Raw genomic sequence first — 14,269 nt, 5'->3', positions numbered from 1 at the left:
TCATGTGTCAGGAGCAAATCCAAATAATGGCTTTACCTTCCTCTCCTGAACAGTGTCCTCCCCAACTCTCTCGGACCAAATCTGATTAATCTGGCCCCATGCCCTTGGGATATAAAATATCTCTAGAATATAAAATTCTGAACTCTCCAAACCACCAGCTCTGCCAGGGCGAGGAGAAGTAAATTTTCAGATGACACCAAGCTGGGTGGGTGTGTTGATAAGCTAGAGGGTAAGGAAACTTTACAGCAGGATCAAGACAGGTCAGACCAATGGGTAAAGACTAACTGTAGGAAGTTCAACACGGCCAAGTGCCAGGTCCTGCACTTGGGTCACAACAACCCCCTGGCAAATTACAGACTTTAGTATGTGTAGGTGGAAAGCAGCAGATTAGGAACCTGGGGGTATTGGTTGATAGTGAACTGAACGTGAATCAGCAGTGTGGCCGAGAAAGCTAATGGCATTGTGGCTTATATTAGAAACACTGTGGCCAGCAGGAACAGGGAGGTGATTGTCCCCCTGTACTAGACACTGGTGCAGCCACACATTGAGTATTGTGTTCTGGGACCTTCACTATAGGAAGGACATTGAGGTGCTGGAGCATGTCCAGAAAAAGGCAAATAGGCTTGTGAAGGGCTGAGATCACATGGCCTACAAGGAAAGCCTGAAAGTCTGAAAAGGCAGGGATGCCAAAATGGTTGACTGTGCACTGCCTTAAAGCAGACTGCAAGATTCAGGTCTCAGTTTAAGAAACTACTGTACTGTTCAATGTCATTCTTAGTTAAATGCATTTTTAAATGCCTCCAAGTACATGTAATGAAAAAATCAGCTGCCATAAAAGAGGTGAATTCACAGTGTTGAACTATTTACCTGTTTTTATATGCTATGTAGAAGCCAGACTACTTAACCAGGTCTCAAAAATAAATCCCAAATCATGTGGGGATTTGGATACTTAAGGGGGGGCAGAAATTATTTTTTATGAATGTAGGCACCTATAAGGGAAATGCAGTGAATTGAGAAACTCTGAGTCACAATCTGGCACATTTGAGGCACTCCCCTGAAAAGAACGTTCTTTCTGTGCCTCAGCCCCTTGCTTCTTTCTATTTTAACTAGTATTTTCCGCTAATGAAATACATACAGAGACTTGGGAAACGCTGCTAGCACCCAAAGTACTGTAGTTATCTGTTCAGTATGGCAGTTTCCAGCATCTGCTTGCTAAGGCCCTCTCCAGGAATGCAGAGACAGCCAGGTAGGCATAGGCTCTATTTATCCGTGTACCTGAGCAAGTTCAACCCCCAGACTATTATACAAAACACAAATGACACATAAAGCACGGGCTCATAATGTAAAGCACAGTGGGATTCAGAAAATAGGGCTGGCTGTAGTCAGGTGTCCAGAGAAGGTCTACAGGCACTTCTGTGACCAGTTCAGCCAAGATGAAAGTTCATCAGCACAACTTCAAGAAACAATGAGGAAATTTACTGCAAAATGCCAGGTTTCTATGTATCCTGAGACACCCAAGTCATCTCCTGAACTTAGAGCTCTCCCAAGAACCTCCCAAGGCACATGTTTAAATAGCTAGAAGGGCTTGTTGAATGCCTCCACGGCACACAGCTGCTGACCAGTAGTTATTACTGGTCAATCAAGCATACTTCATGTTGAGAATTCTTTTGCAGAAGACACCATTGTTCAAAATTACTGCAGTGATTTTTTTTGAAACTACTGCTACTGTAATCATCTCTACTACTTACTTGTCATAAAAATGCAGATCTGCTGTTAAACCTCACAGTGCTATGTAAATTCTGTAGATTAGGAGTAAAATTTGCATTCCTACTGAAATAGTAAATAAATTGTTATTAGTATGCTATTTAGCACTACACAAAAGTTACTCACCCAGATGGCTAGAGTTGCTTGTGTCTGATTTGAAAATACTTAAGTGGTCAAAGAATCTCTTTAACACATTGGCAGTTACTGGTACAACTTTCACAAAATGTCATTTTAAAAAGTAGTTAAACTAACCATTCAAACCACTTCTACAAATGAGAAAAGGATATTCTCTAAATTGAAGGATTTGTGCTTTCACATGATCCTCACAAACTTGTCGTAGTTGTTTGTACAGTGTAGCAGAGACTTTGTAAGAACAGAGATTTTCAACAGCCTAAAATAAAACAAAAATTATGAATGAGGCCTATGTAATCAAGGCTAACAACAAAATAAAGATTAAGACTTCACAATTCCCTTTTTATTTTGGTCCTTTCTTGTACAGTTATTTCTTTAGTGTACAAACAAGGTCCACCATCACCATCTAGCTCATATTTCAGATGTGCTACTACAAAGTACTACAGTTTCAGATCCTCCCCAAATACTGCTCAGCAGCTGAACTCCTTCTGTAGGTCCATTTTGTGCATTCTCCAGCACACAAACACACACACTTTGGGGGGGGGGGGGGGGGGAATGCAATCAGAGCACATATTTTCATTTCTTAATAACTTTAAGGCAGACACTTCAAACACTCTCTGTAAACAGTAAATGAATACAGCAGCTTTCCTGTTACTAGCTTATTTCTGTCTAAATATTTCATTCTAAGGTAAGCTGAGTGGAACATAATAGTTAAAAAACAAACAAACAAACAAAAATCATCAACCCCCCCACTTTAACCATTAAATAACAACTTGGATTGATTTAGTGAGATCTCATGGGATTTAGTTGAATATTTATCCACAGCTACAAACTATTCTGCCCCAAAACAAACATCCTTGCAGTCAATACATTGTCATTATGCAGCTGATCTAGACCATTCTGAGGCAGCTCTTGCCCCCTCTAAACACTGCTGCTGTTCAGCTATTCAGTAATTGTGTTGTCTTACACTCACATTTTTTGCCTCACAAGAAACTCAATGAGAACGTCAAAGAGAAAATGTAGCCTTGCTTGATAGTATTGCCTCTATTTAGACTTTGCTGCAAGCACACTAACTTGTGTGCTATATTTCAATAAATTATTAATAGACCATAGCATCTGAAATGGATCACAGTGAAGACAGCCAAATGTTCTGTGAGAACTATGAAGTTTGCAGTAAGTATTTTGGTGCATTCAGTGCTTCCAAATGAGTTGGACATGATTTTCAGAAATACAAACCCAGTTGTCTTTTCCTGTAACTTTGCCTCTCAACTGCCTTTATGCTGAGGTGATACTTCAAAGAACATTCTTTCACCTAGGCAATTAAAACTAACAGGAATATTTTCCTTTGCTTCAGAGCATTTATACTGTCAGATTTGGCTGACAGATTTTCTGATAACACCAATGGACTGTGATAAGGTTTCAGTATTTTCCCAGTGCCTAGTCTTTACTTGGTTTTCCCCAAATGTCAGCTTTTATTTTTGGTGTGTCTTATTTCTTTATAGTATGAAATGCTATGGTGCCTAATACCAGCATGTAACAATTTGTTAAATCATTAGTAAATGTTCCTCATTGCTTCAGTTTGAGATCACCCAAAGACATGGGCTAGTAAGTGTGTAGGCTGAAAGAAAGGTGAGCGAGAAAGCACAGCTGCTTCTTTGAGCAACAGTGCTGGCTTAATGTGTATCTCAAACTGCAGCTGTATTCTATCAGTGCAACCTCTACTAGCTGTTTCAGCTTTTTATTTTGAAGGGGAGGGGATGATACCCAGTAATTTCCTCCTTCACCTTTTGTTTCATTCAGTTTTTGCTGCCTTTATAAAGAAATTTGATTTGAATTTCATTCATCTTGCACACAACTAGTTTGGAAATAAGCTACAGCAATGATCAGCCCCTATTACAGGAAGGATCAGGAGGTGCTGGAACGTGCCCAGAGAAGGACCACCAGAATAATTAGAGGGCTGGAGCACCTCTCCTATGAGGAAAGACTGAGAGAGTTGGGGCTATACACTCTGGTGAAGAGAAGGCGCTGAGGAGACCTAATTGTAGCCTTCCAGTATCTTAAGGTGGCCTACAAGAAAGCTGGGGAGGGACTTTTTACGGTGTCAGGTAGTGATAGCACCAGGGGGATTGGGAGAGAACTAGAAATGGGTAGATTCAGATTGGGTATTAGGAAGAAGTTCTTCAGCATGAGGGTGCTGAGACACTGGAACAGGTTGCCCAAGGAGGTGGTAGAAGCCAAATCCCTGGAGGATTGTAAGGCCAGGCTGGACGTGGCTCTGGGGAACCTGATGTAGTGTGAGGTGTCCCTGCCCATGACAGAGGGGTTGGAGGGCCAGTCTTAGAGAGTGGTGGTGAATGGTGCCACATCCAGCTGGCAGCCAGTCACTAGTGGTGTCCCCCAGGGATCAGTGCTGGGCCCTGTGCTCTTTAACATCTTTATTGATGATCTGGATGAGGGCATTAAGTTCATCATCAGTAAAGTTGAAGATGACACCAAGCTGGGGGCAGGAGTTGATCTGTTAGAGGGTAGAAGAGCTCTGCAGAGGGACCTTGACAGGCTGGACAGATGGGCAGAGTCCAACGGCATGAGATTTAACACATCCAAGTGCTGGGTTCTGCACATTGGCCACAACAACCCCATGCAGTGCTACAGGCTGGGGTCAGAGTGGCTGGAGAGCAGCCAAGGCAGAGAGGGACCTGGGGGTACTGGTCAATAGTAAGATGAACACGAGCCAGCAGTGTGCCCAGGTGGCCAAGAAGGCAAATGGCATCCTGGCCTGTATCAGGAATAGTGTGGCCAGCAGGAGCAGGGAGGTCATTCTGCCCCTATACTCAGCACTGTTTAGGCCACACCTTGAGTATTGTGTCCAGTTCTGGGCCCCTCAGTTTAGGAAGAATGTTGAGTTGCTGCTATGTGTCCAGAGATGGGCAACAAAGCTGGGGAGGGGTTTGGAGCACAAGCCCTATGAGGAGAGCCTGAGGGAGCTGGGGTGGCTTAGCCTAGAGAAGAGAAGGCTCAGGGGAGAACTTATTGCTGTCTACAACTACCTGAAGGGAGGTTGTAGCCAGGTGGGGGTTGGTCTCTTCTCCCAGGAGACCAGGACCAGAACAAGAGGACACAGTCTCAAGCTGCACCAGGGGAGGTTTAGGCTGCATGTTACGAAGAAGTTCATCATAGAAAGAGTGATTTGCCATTGGAATGGGCTGCCCAGGAAGCTGGTGGAGTCACCATCACTGGAGGTGTTTAAGAGGAGAGTGGATGAGGCACTTGGTGCCATGGTTTAGTTGATTAGATAGTGTTGGATGATAGGGTGGTCTCAATCTCAAAGGTCTCTTCCAACCTGGTTAATTCTATCCTATTCTAGATGATCCTTGAGGTCCCTTCCAACCCTAACAATTCTATGATCACAACTATCAGAATATGAGAAAGACAACACTTCTAGGCTCTTCCCTTAAGACAAATCTAGCAAAAGTTCTATTTCAAATCAACCTCTTAACAGCTTGTTTTGAACTGAGTCTTCCATTTAAACACTCAGCATGCAAATAATTGTATTATTCTTGTACTATTTCCTCTTTAGATTCAAAGACACAAAGTTAATCTCCTTCTGAGAGATCTCCCATGAAGTAATTCTAAATTACCTTCATGTAATTTTATTTAAGTGCACATCCACTATGGCTTCTTTGATTTTGATACACTATTGAGCAAGCAGACAAATAAAACAAAAATATCAAACAGTCTGTGTTATATTCTTCATTTGGTCTTAAGCCAGGTAAATAAAATGACATTTAACAAATCATATTTGCACAACCATTTTGCAGATAGTTCATTTTGTTTCTTATGACATAGCCCTTCCTATCTATCTATTCAACCAAGTAAGAGTCTGGTCAGGACTCTCAATTTTTTTTCCCTTCACTACTACACTGTCCCACTCTACATCCTCCAGAAGGGCAGTGCTGCCCCAATTCAAGTTATTTGGGATCTTGCTGCAGAGGGAATTTTCTTTTTCCATTAATTTTATCACTCACTCCTCACTTGGCAGTTTTTTGCAATGCCCCACTTTCTCTATCCCATCAAGTACAAGCTAATTCTATCAAACTCTGTGCAATCTACCTCCAATCCCAGACATCATTTCTATTTCAGTCACAGAAAAATTGGCTGCCACCCTTCCATTGCTCACTAACTGCGTCTCTGCCAAGCGCCTTCATGCATGAGCCCAGACTGCCTCTAATGCCTGGACAGGAGTATCCTTTGGGCTTCCCACAAAGCCTTGTCATTGTTCTTTCGTTCTGCCTCAGCCACTGTGCCAAATTAAATAAATAAATCAGAAAGTTCAAAGACAAGCGGGTACACCAGCCTCCTCACCACACTGAACTCTAGCAGGCCTCTCACTTCCTCCCATAACGCCAGATAAATACAAAGCAAGCCCTGAGAGTAAGGAATTACGCACACAGAGAAGTTTTCCCCTGTGGATGACTTGGTACTCACCAACAGGCAGTTAAAGTCATCTGTAAGTACAGATCAGGTTTCCAACGGACACTGAACTTCATCTTTTATTCCTTTGGCAGAAGAGTAAGTACCTATCTATGCACAGGCACACTGACCACCCCCACTCACTCTGCAAAAATCTTGCTGATTTGCACCGCTGCCTTGCAGATTATTGGTCTGTCCTTGTGCAGCTTTTCAAATAAGCAGACAAACTGAAAAAGGAAGAAGTACAGCTCTCCCTTCATAGCTTATCTGAAATCCCTCTCCTCCTCCTCCTCTTCTGCCAAAGCTCAAGTCTGTACCCTGGTGATTTCAGAGCCATATTACTACAATCCCATTTCTGAGCCTCTGAAAACAAGTTAGGTAATGCTCCAAGCATCTGTGGGTTTGTTGGTGTGTTTTTAGTTAGGTGTGAGAAAGCAGGATTTTTCAAATGCTGAGTTTAAAACTACAGAATGTTTTATGTAAATCAAACTCTAAACCTGCAAGTAGTGAGATGAATATTATCAGTCAAGTTATCTATGTAAAGGAAAAATTATACTAAATTAATATGCATTTGCATAATCATCCATTACATATCCAGGTATTATATATGCTAACTAATCACAGAGAAAAGCACAGTCAGCTCTCCAATCCATCCTGATTTTCTTATGCATGGACCCAAGATAGACTGCTGGCTTTCTCCTCCCTCAGTCTGTGCTTTGCAGACAACAACAAACTTAACCTGAACTGAAAAATTCTAGGTGAGCATAGTAACTTGTTATGTGCTGATCTGGCAGTGATCTACAGATCAAACATCTGCACCTACAGAAAATTTGTAACTTAAGCTAGGTAACACAACTTAGCACATCAGTAACATGACCACTGTAAAAAATTCTACTTCAGTTAAATACCTCAAAGCACACTGAATACAGAACTAAACGGTATAAAGATGGAGGTGGTAGAAAGAAATGGCTCATGAGTATTTCTCTCTTTGACCCTCCACAACTCCAGTTCCAGTAATCCAAGTGTTCCAGAAATGCTTGTCACCATTTTAATTAAGATGCTGGTTGTTATGAAAATGTGACAGTAATCTGAAACACAGGTATACTGACAGTTTATTGTCTGCTCACTCAAGATGCTTTTTTTAGTTCCCTGGAGGGTGCTGATGCTGAAGTCTGTTATTATCTAATAATAACAAATATTTCAACATTATTATTCAGAAAAGATCACAGCATGCACAAGAGAAATAAATAATCATTAAATATGTATCTGCTTAACTCAGTGAGACCTATATTCCATTTTCAGTACCTTCAGTAGGCACTGTATTGAAGAATCTAAGACTCAGCCCTGCCCAGGCATGTCTTTCCATGTCTCCCAACATAAACTGCTTTTTCATAGGCCCAGATCCTGGTAACTCTCCAAGGAGCTGCTATGTAAAACTGTAAACTGACTAGAAATGGAGTATTGGGAGAACAGTTCAGAAAATATAAGCAGCGTTTAGCAAATCAAAATGCATATATGTTAAATGTGTAGCTCTGTGAAAGTACCAAAACAGCTAATAAAAACCCTAAGTGCCTCACCTGGTAGAGCTCTTCGAGGTTGTATTTAATGGAAATGCTATTCTGTATGGCTCCCACCGCTTCATGAAGTTTTTGCCAGGTGTCCTGAGTGTAATTATCTGGTAATTTGGGTCTTTCTGTGAAGGAAGACAGGTAGTTGAAAACTATCCGCCCAACGGCAGTCGCTACCAATCCTCCTCACCATGGTGCATTAAGTTCTGCCAAGCCCTGTTGTGTTTCACCGTTTAAGTTTGGCAAAAGGAGAGGGTCACTAACTCTATCCAAGGCGACGAAACCTTTGCACAGGGCATTTGACCCCACAGCCAGCCTGCTCCGCACACGCCGGGGCGCCCAGGGACGGAGCGCGGACCCTGCCCGGCCAGGACAGCGCCTGCACCTCGATCCCAGCAGCTTCAGGGCCGCTCCAGCCGCAGGGTCGTTTGAGTGTTTACGTCCGTGTTACTTTTAGCAAGGTAACCCTCGCCTTGCTTTAATTAGTTTTGACACTAAGGTGGCTTTCTGCCTGCTTCCTGTAGGGCACAAGTCGTCGCTGCGCTGCTCCTCCCGCTGCACCCACGCACAGAGCCCCACGCGTGTCCCCATAAGCCCTTAAAACCGGGATGGTGATGGCAATAGGGAGGTTATCAGCCCGGCAGCAGCCTCCGCTCACCCAGATAAGGCGATAGGGCGGATGACAGCGGCGGGGCCCCCTCTGCCGCCGGCCCGGCCCTGCCGCTGCCTGCCCTACTGCCGCTGGGAAGGGGCGGAGAGCGGCCAGGCCCGCGGTAAACAAAGGTTGGGACGAGGCCAAAGCGGTGGGCAGAGCGCATCTGCCGGGACGGAGGGCCTGGCCCGTACCCACCTCTGAAGTTCTTGATCACGAGTTTCTTGGAGGAGGCGGTCGCGCCTCCCCCTCCTCCTCCTCCCCCGGCGCGGGTGGCGGCGGCCAGCGAGGCAGGCTTCGTTAGCCCGTTGGTGTGCCCCACCAAGGCCGACAAGTGCGGTTTCTTCTGGGGCTCGTCCGCCATCTCCGCCCCGGGTGCCGTGTCAGGCCGGGGCAAGGCGCTGGGCTGGGCTGAGCTGGGGCCGGCTGGTCTCCGCCTCCGCTCCCCTCCTCCTCTGCCGCCGCCGCCGCCCTCCCCCACCGGGCCGCCCTCCCGGCCCTGCCCGCGGATGAGCTGCCAAGTGCGGCCGGCCCGGCAGACACTGGCAGCCACCCGCCTCCCCTGTCGCTGGGGCGCCTCGGCGGCCGGTTTGCCGTCTGCGCCGCCCAGCCTGGGTGCAGGTCTGCGTCTGGGCCGCCCCCGGCATTCAGTCATGCAGGCAGCACCAAGCCCGCTCACAAGATGGCTCCCGTTCCCCCCGGCGGCCGGGGCAGTCTCCAGCGGGGTCGAGCGGCTGCCGACCACGGCTTCTCGCCATCGTCTCGCAGCCCTTCGGTTCCCCGTTTCGCCTGTCCCTACTTGTTTGTACCTGGCGCGAAAAGGCATCGCGCCTAGGGGCAGCTGGAGAAGCCGAGCAGGTGCGTTTCCCAGCCTGACCTCGGCTTCTCACCCAGAAGACCCATCAGTCCCGAGAGCCCCCACGTCCCTGTCACCGGCAACAGCCAGTTTAGATGGGACACGCCGAGGCCTCACAGAAGGTGCCCTTGTTTTACAAGCGTCACTTTAGTATACCGCTTCAAGAGTTAAATGCCCGATTTAACTTTTTGCACAGAAGTTCACGTAGGCTGCCCAGTGCTCCTTGCGAGCAGTGACGCTCGTTAGAGCACAGCGGCCCTCAGCTGGCCGGGAGGGAAGGAGGGAAGGAGGAAAGGGAGACAAGCAGCCAAGCCCGGACACTCTGCCGGGTGACAGGAGGTCCCTGTAACTGGACACCTGTAACATGGGTAAGTGCAGAGGCCCTGGCTCACAGAAATTACCGCTCACCTCCTTTAAGAAGTGAGGAAACAAGGGGAGCAGAAGAGACTACTCCCTCCCGTGGTACTGATTCCACCTAGGGGGCAACTACAACCTCCTATTTTCCCACCCACCACCCGTGAACAGGCAGCACGCCCCAGCACACGAGGTTTATCACTGACGCAGGCCCTTGGGCCCGCCCATCGCGCTTTCTCACTGGCTATTGGGGCAAAGCCCCGCCTCCCGGGCGCCGCAGTGGGCGGAGAGGGGCGGTACCACCGCGGACGGGTCGGATGGGGGGGCGGGGTAGTGTCACGTGACTTGGCAGGTCGTCCCGCGCTGCCCTTTGGACTGAGGGGCGCGCGCGCGCTTCGGTTTGCAGCCTTCTCGCGCCCCGTGCCTTGCTGGGTACCGGAAGTGTGGTGCAAGTTGCCGGAAGTGGTGTATTTGCTGTCGGAAGTGCCGCATCGTGGATTGAGTGTGGTTTTGCGACGGGGCACGACCGGCCAGGGCTGCCGGGGCTGAGGGTGAGGCGTGCAGAGGCTACCGAAGGCGTGCTAGGGATGTGGGGGAGGCGCGGGGCGGATGGATGGGTGTCCTTGCGCAGCGGTGTACGAGTGGGGCCACGTCCCGCCACCGTGCATCTTAACGGCTTGCTCTCCGTTTTCCTCAACTGCAGGCTTCCAGGGCGCTCCGCTTTCCTTGCGGCCTTTGTGCCAGGGTTTTTTCTCCCCGGGCAGTTGCTCTCGGCAGGAAATGTGTTTGCGCTCTGCTCTGCTTTCTCTGCTGCTGTACCTGTAGGCTGGCAGCAGCCAGATTCAGTTAAGGTCATCCCGTGTTTTCTCGGAGCGAGGGGGTTATCAGTGTGGGATGGTCTCACTTCGTTTTTCTCTTAAACTCCTGTTCCTTTTGCAGAATGTGATACAAGTGGGGTTTATTCGAGACTGCTGGTGCTTCTGCATGTGTTTTAATGGCACACATCACCATAAATCAGTATTTGCAGCAAGTAAGACAGTTCGGTTTTCTTTTTTGTATTAATGGACACAGACTTTATAGATGCATTTTTCTCTGCTGTAAATATGTTACCTTATTTAAGAAAGAAATCAGCCTGGAGTGTGTGTTCTGGTAATGAAATATGTTTAAGTCTCAGTAAAATATGCCAGTTGAGTTCCAAGGATGTATACCTGGAATTTCTGAAAAGTGTGATGATTACCAGGATACCAGCTGGACTGAACCCTCAGTGTGGCGCTTTAAGTGTGACCACTCTTACTGCTTCTTTCTGAACCATTATATTTTCATCATGGTTATCATATTACTTCAGTCAAGATCAATCAGGATGATTAAAAGGCACAAAAAGAGAGTAACTTTGTATTTTAGTCTCAAAAATGGAGCAACTGAGATCTCATGGCAGTAGTCTGCTCTGAAAAATCAGTATCTTGTCCACTTGACAAGTCTATTTATCATTTAATAAGAAAAACTACTTCCAAACAGAATAATTAGTTCTCATTTACTTTACAAACACCACACACTCTCTTCCTCCCAACCTCAATCTCTTTAAAGTTTTTGCGCTGCTGACTTGCACTCTTTGGTGCTTCCCTTGCAATTTTAGTCTGATTTTTCCCATTTGCCATAATCTTTCCATATAGCAAAAAGATTTTTGTATGGGCACAGAAATATGACAAAACAAAAGCAGTAGAAAAAGGTCTCTTAAGATGTGATATCTAAAACTACTTCCACAAGTAGATGGAAGAAATTTCTAGCTTGATGAAGCAGAATTAAACCCTTCTCTCACAGAATGTAGCATTTACAATCTTGACAGATTTCAAAAGTGTTCTGTAGAGATGCTAGTCTAATATCAGACTAACAACAGCTGTGTGTTTAATGCTCCTGTCTTCATTTTTAAGCATTACTCAAAGATTGTTTATGCCTTCACATATATAGTTGGATGCTTGTAAATTCAGTGGGAATTTAAAAAAGTTTAACCAAACCTATCTCTCACCACTGGTATTTTACAATGCCAAACCTGTGTAAGCGGCTTGGGAATTGTCTGGTTTGGTTGTATCCTGCAAATAAGTTAAACAACACAGTAGTGTTTAGCCTACTGTATCCCTGGTATAATTTTGAAAAACACATGTATTGAAGTGCAATATTGATTCATTCAGTTTTAAAACTCACATTTAAGTTGGTGTTGATGTGGATGAACAGTGGTAACAAGAACACAGCTTCTTTAGTCCTATGTGAATATTTTGTATGGCTGCTGCTGGATTTTATTCTGTAGTGTCACTGTTTTCTTTGTAGGTACAAGAAGCCATTGACAGCAGAGATGGACAATTTTGTGCTGAATTGGTATCATTTAAACATCCACATGTTGCAAACCCAAGGTTACAGGTGAGAATTGATGTTGACATTTCTTTTGTTGTGCTTTCAGTTTTCATAGCTCTCTGTCTTATGGGTTCCTTTCCATTAGAGATAAACCTCAGAAATCTGTTTCACAGGCCAAGTATTTTCTGTTCTTGTGTTTTGTGTTTGGTTTGGGTTTTCCTCTCTCTTAGATAGCTTTTTGCATTCCAGTTTGTATTATTTTCTGGATGGATAGATGTTCTTTTAAGTCCCTTCTAGCCAGGTCTACATTAGTGACATTGCATGCTGAAGTGACTACAAAGAGAAAAACAGTGGATAGCAAGAGTCCAGTGTTTGTGCTGTGTTTCAGCTGTGATAGTTTTCTTCCCAGCAGCTGGTGCATTTTGAATTTACGATGAGAATACTGTGATGTTCCAGTTGTTGCTAAACAGTTGTGTTCGGTTTGGCTGAGCTGGAGTTAGTTCTGCCTAGAGCATCCTCCTTGTGTTTACACAAAGTTGTGGACTTTGAGCTTCTTACCCCACCAGTGAGTAGGCTGGGGATGCTTTTATTTAAAGCTAGCTCTAATCAGATTCTGGAGAGAGAACGGACACTAGCAGTGTCACTGTGTTGGTAGGACAAGGGGCAGCGGTTTTAAACTAGATAAGGGTAGATTTAGATTGGACATTAGGAAAAATTTCTTTACTATGAAGGTGATGGAATAGGTGGCCCAGAGAAGTTGTGGATGTCTCATCCCTGAAAGCATTTAAGATGAGGGTGGATAAGGATTTGAGCAACTTGGTCTAGTGGGAGGTGTCCTTGCCCATGGCAGGGGGTTAGAACTAGATGACTTTTAAGGTTTCTTCTGACTCAAGCCTTTCAATGATTCTGTGAATTCATAACCCTGGGTGTGGTTATTAGTATAACTTAAGGTTCTGATAGATAACAAAGGCATGTGTGCATAAAACTGCCAAGGCACAATATCCATATGATGTTTATCGTGTATTGGATGTTCCTTTAATGTTTCATTGGTTTATTCTCAGCTCCCATCTCCAGAGGAGAAGTGCCAACAAGTTTTGGAACCACCGTATGATGAAATGTTTGCAGCCCACTTAAGGTAAAGATGGGCCAGGAATGTAAAGTCAGTTGCGAGATATTCAGCAGGGATGGGGAAGGTTATCCTTAAGTTTACTTAGTTATTTTAAAGGTCTTGAATCTGAAAGCTTTTATATTTATTGTTTTTATAAAGCTAGAACCACAGGAAATAAAGTGAGCTTTACATACTTGGCAGTCATCTAACACAGCCTTGGTTGTGGTGCTTGCTGTTTCCTTTACTCTGCATTTACTAGCTGTACCAGAATTTAGAGTGAAAGAAAGGAAATAAATATATTTTAAACAAAATTTTAATCATAAAAGTACTCTTAAGGCAATTTTAGGAAATTAATTCTGTGAAGTTTTTATTTTCAAATATTCTGCATTAACGTAGTCTTTAGTTTACTTTCAACAGGAATTTTTCTTATCCATCCTAATCTTGGTTTCAATAAAGTATCAACATATGACAGCTGATACTGAACATGCTACAGAAACAAATGCTCATTTATCTCTCAGAGCAGTTTTCTACAGTTATCAAGCTCAGTGCTGTGTTAAAACATTTTTGTGCAATTTGGTCAGAAACAGTTCTAATATTTTAGTATGTCTTTCAAACAAACTCAAAAGCTCTATGCCTTCTAAGAGGCAAAAAGAAGTATCTGTCTTTATTATGTTTGCACTAATGCACCTTTTCTTTGACAGGTGTACATATGCTGTTGGAAACCATGACTTTATAGAAGCATACAAATGCCAAACAGTTATTGTCCAATATCCTTTACCATAAAGCTTGTATATAATTTTCAGATTTGTTGTTTGTCTTCTTGTAGAATAAGATATCTCTACCTATTTTAAAATAAATGGAATGTGGTCTTCTTCAGCTAGTTTAGGTTCTTCAGTGAGGTAATCCGGATACACTTTTCTCCTTTCAGCTTTCTGTAGGACTAAGAAAGAATCTGCCAATTTGCTTTAAAATATAAAAGATTCTCAAATCATTAATATACCTCCCAGCTTATACCTTGC

The 14,269-nt window shown here is 44.6% G+C and overlaps 2 protein-coding genes across 6 annotated transcripts in view; one reads left to right on the top strand and one right to left on the bottom strand.

Moving 5' to 3' along the window:
* Nucleotides 1–9,019, bottom strand: part of CUL4A (cullin 4A) — a 40,686-nt gene extending 31,667 nt beyond the window's left edge. Inside the window, exons 1-3 of one of the 4 annotated variants that reach the window (XM_068137000.1) lie at nt 8,785–9,019; nt 7,944–8,059; nt 2,052–2,155 (exon numbers count right to left, since the gene is read on the bottom strand). In XM_068137000.1, coding sequence (XP_067993101.1) covers nt 2,052–2,155; nt 7,944–8,059; nt 8,785–8,950 — 386 coding nt within the window. In that variant the 5' untranslated portion in view covers nt 8,951–9,019. Of the gene's footprint in view, nt 1–2,051; nt 2,156–7,943; nt 8,060–8,784 lie in introns of those variants that run through there. The other 3 variants (XM_068136989.1, XM_068136970.1, XM_068136979.1) reach the window with 3 other exon arrangements.
* A 1,140-nt stretch (nt 9,020–10,159) lies between these two features.
* Nucleotides 10,160–14,269, top strand: part of PCID2 (PCI domain containing 2) — a 14,335-nt gene continuing 10,225 nt past the window's right edge. The window contains exons 1-5 of one of the 2 annotated variants that reach the window (XM_068137032.1): nt 10,160–10,347; nt 10,736–10,826; nt 12,119–12,208; nt 13,204–13,277; nt 13,952–14,019. In XM_068137032.1, the coding sequence (XP_067993133.1) occupies nt 10,791–10,826; nt 12,119–12,208; nt 13,204–13,277; nt 13,952–14,019 (268 nt within the window). In that variant the 5' untranslated portion in view covers nt 10,160–10,347; nt 10,736–10,790. Of the gene's footprint in view, nt 10,348–10,559; nt 10,648–10,735; nt 10,827–12,118; nt 12,209–13,203; nt 13,278–13,951; nt 14,020–14,269 lie in introns of those variants that run through there. The other variant, XM_068137040.1, reaches the window with a different exon arrangement.

Source organism: Melanerpes formicivorus, unplaced genomic scaffold (assembly GCF_026170545.1).
Source record: "Melanerpes formicivorus ecotype bairdi unplaced genomic scaffold, bMelFor1.0.p_v2 SCAF_1, whole genome shotgun sequence".
In the NCBI taxonomy this organism is placed as follows: domain Eukaryota; kingdom Metazoa; phylum Chordata; class Aves; order Piciformes; family Picidae; genus Melanerpes; species Melanerpes formicivorus.
This window is presented reverse-complemented; position numbering and strand designations above follow the sequence as displayed.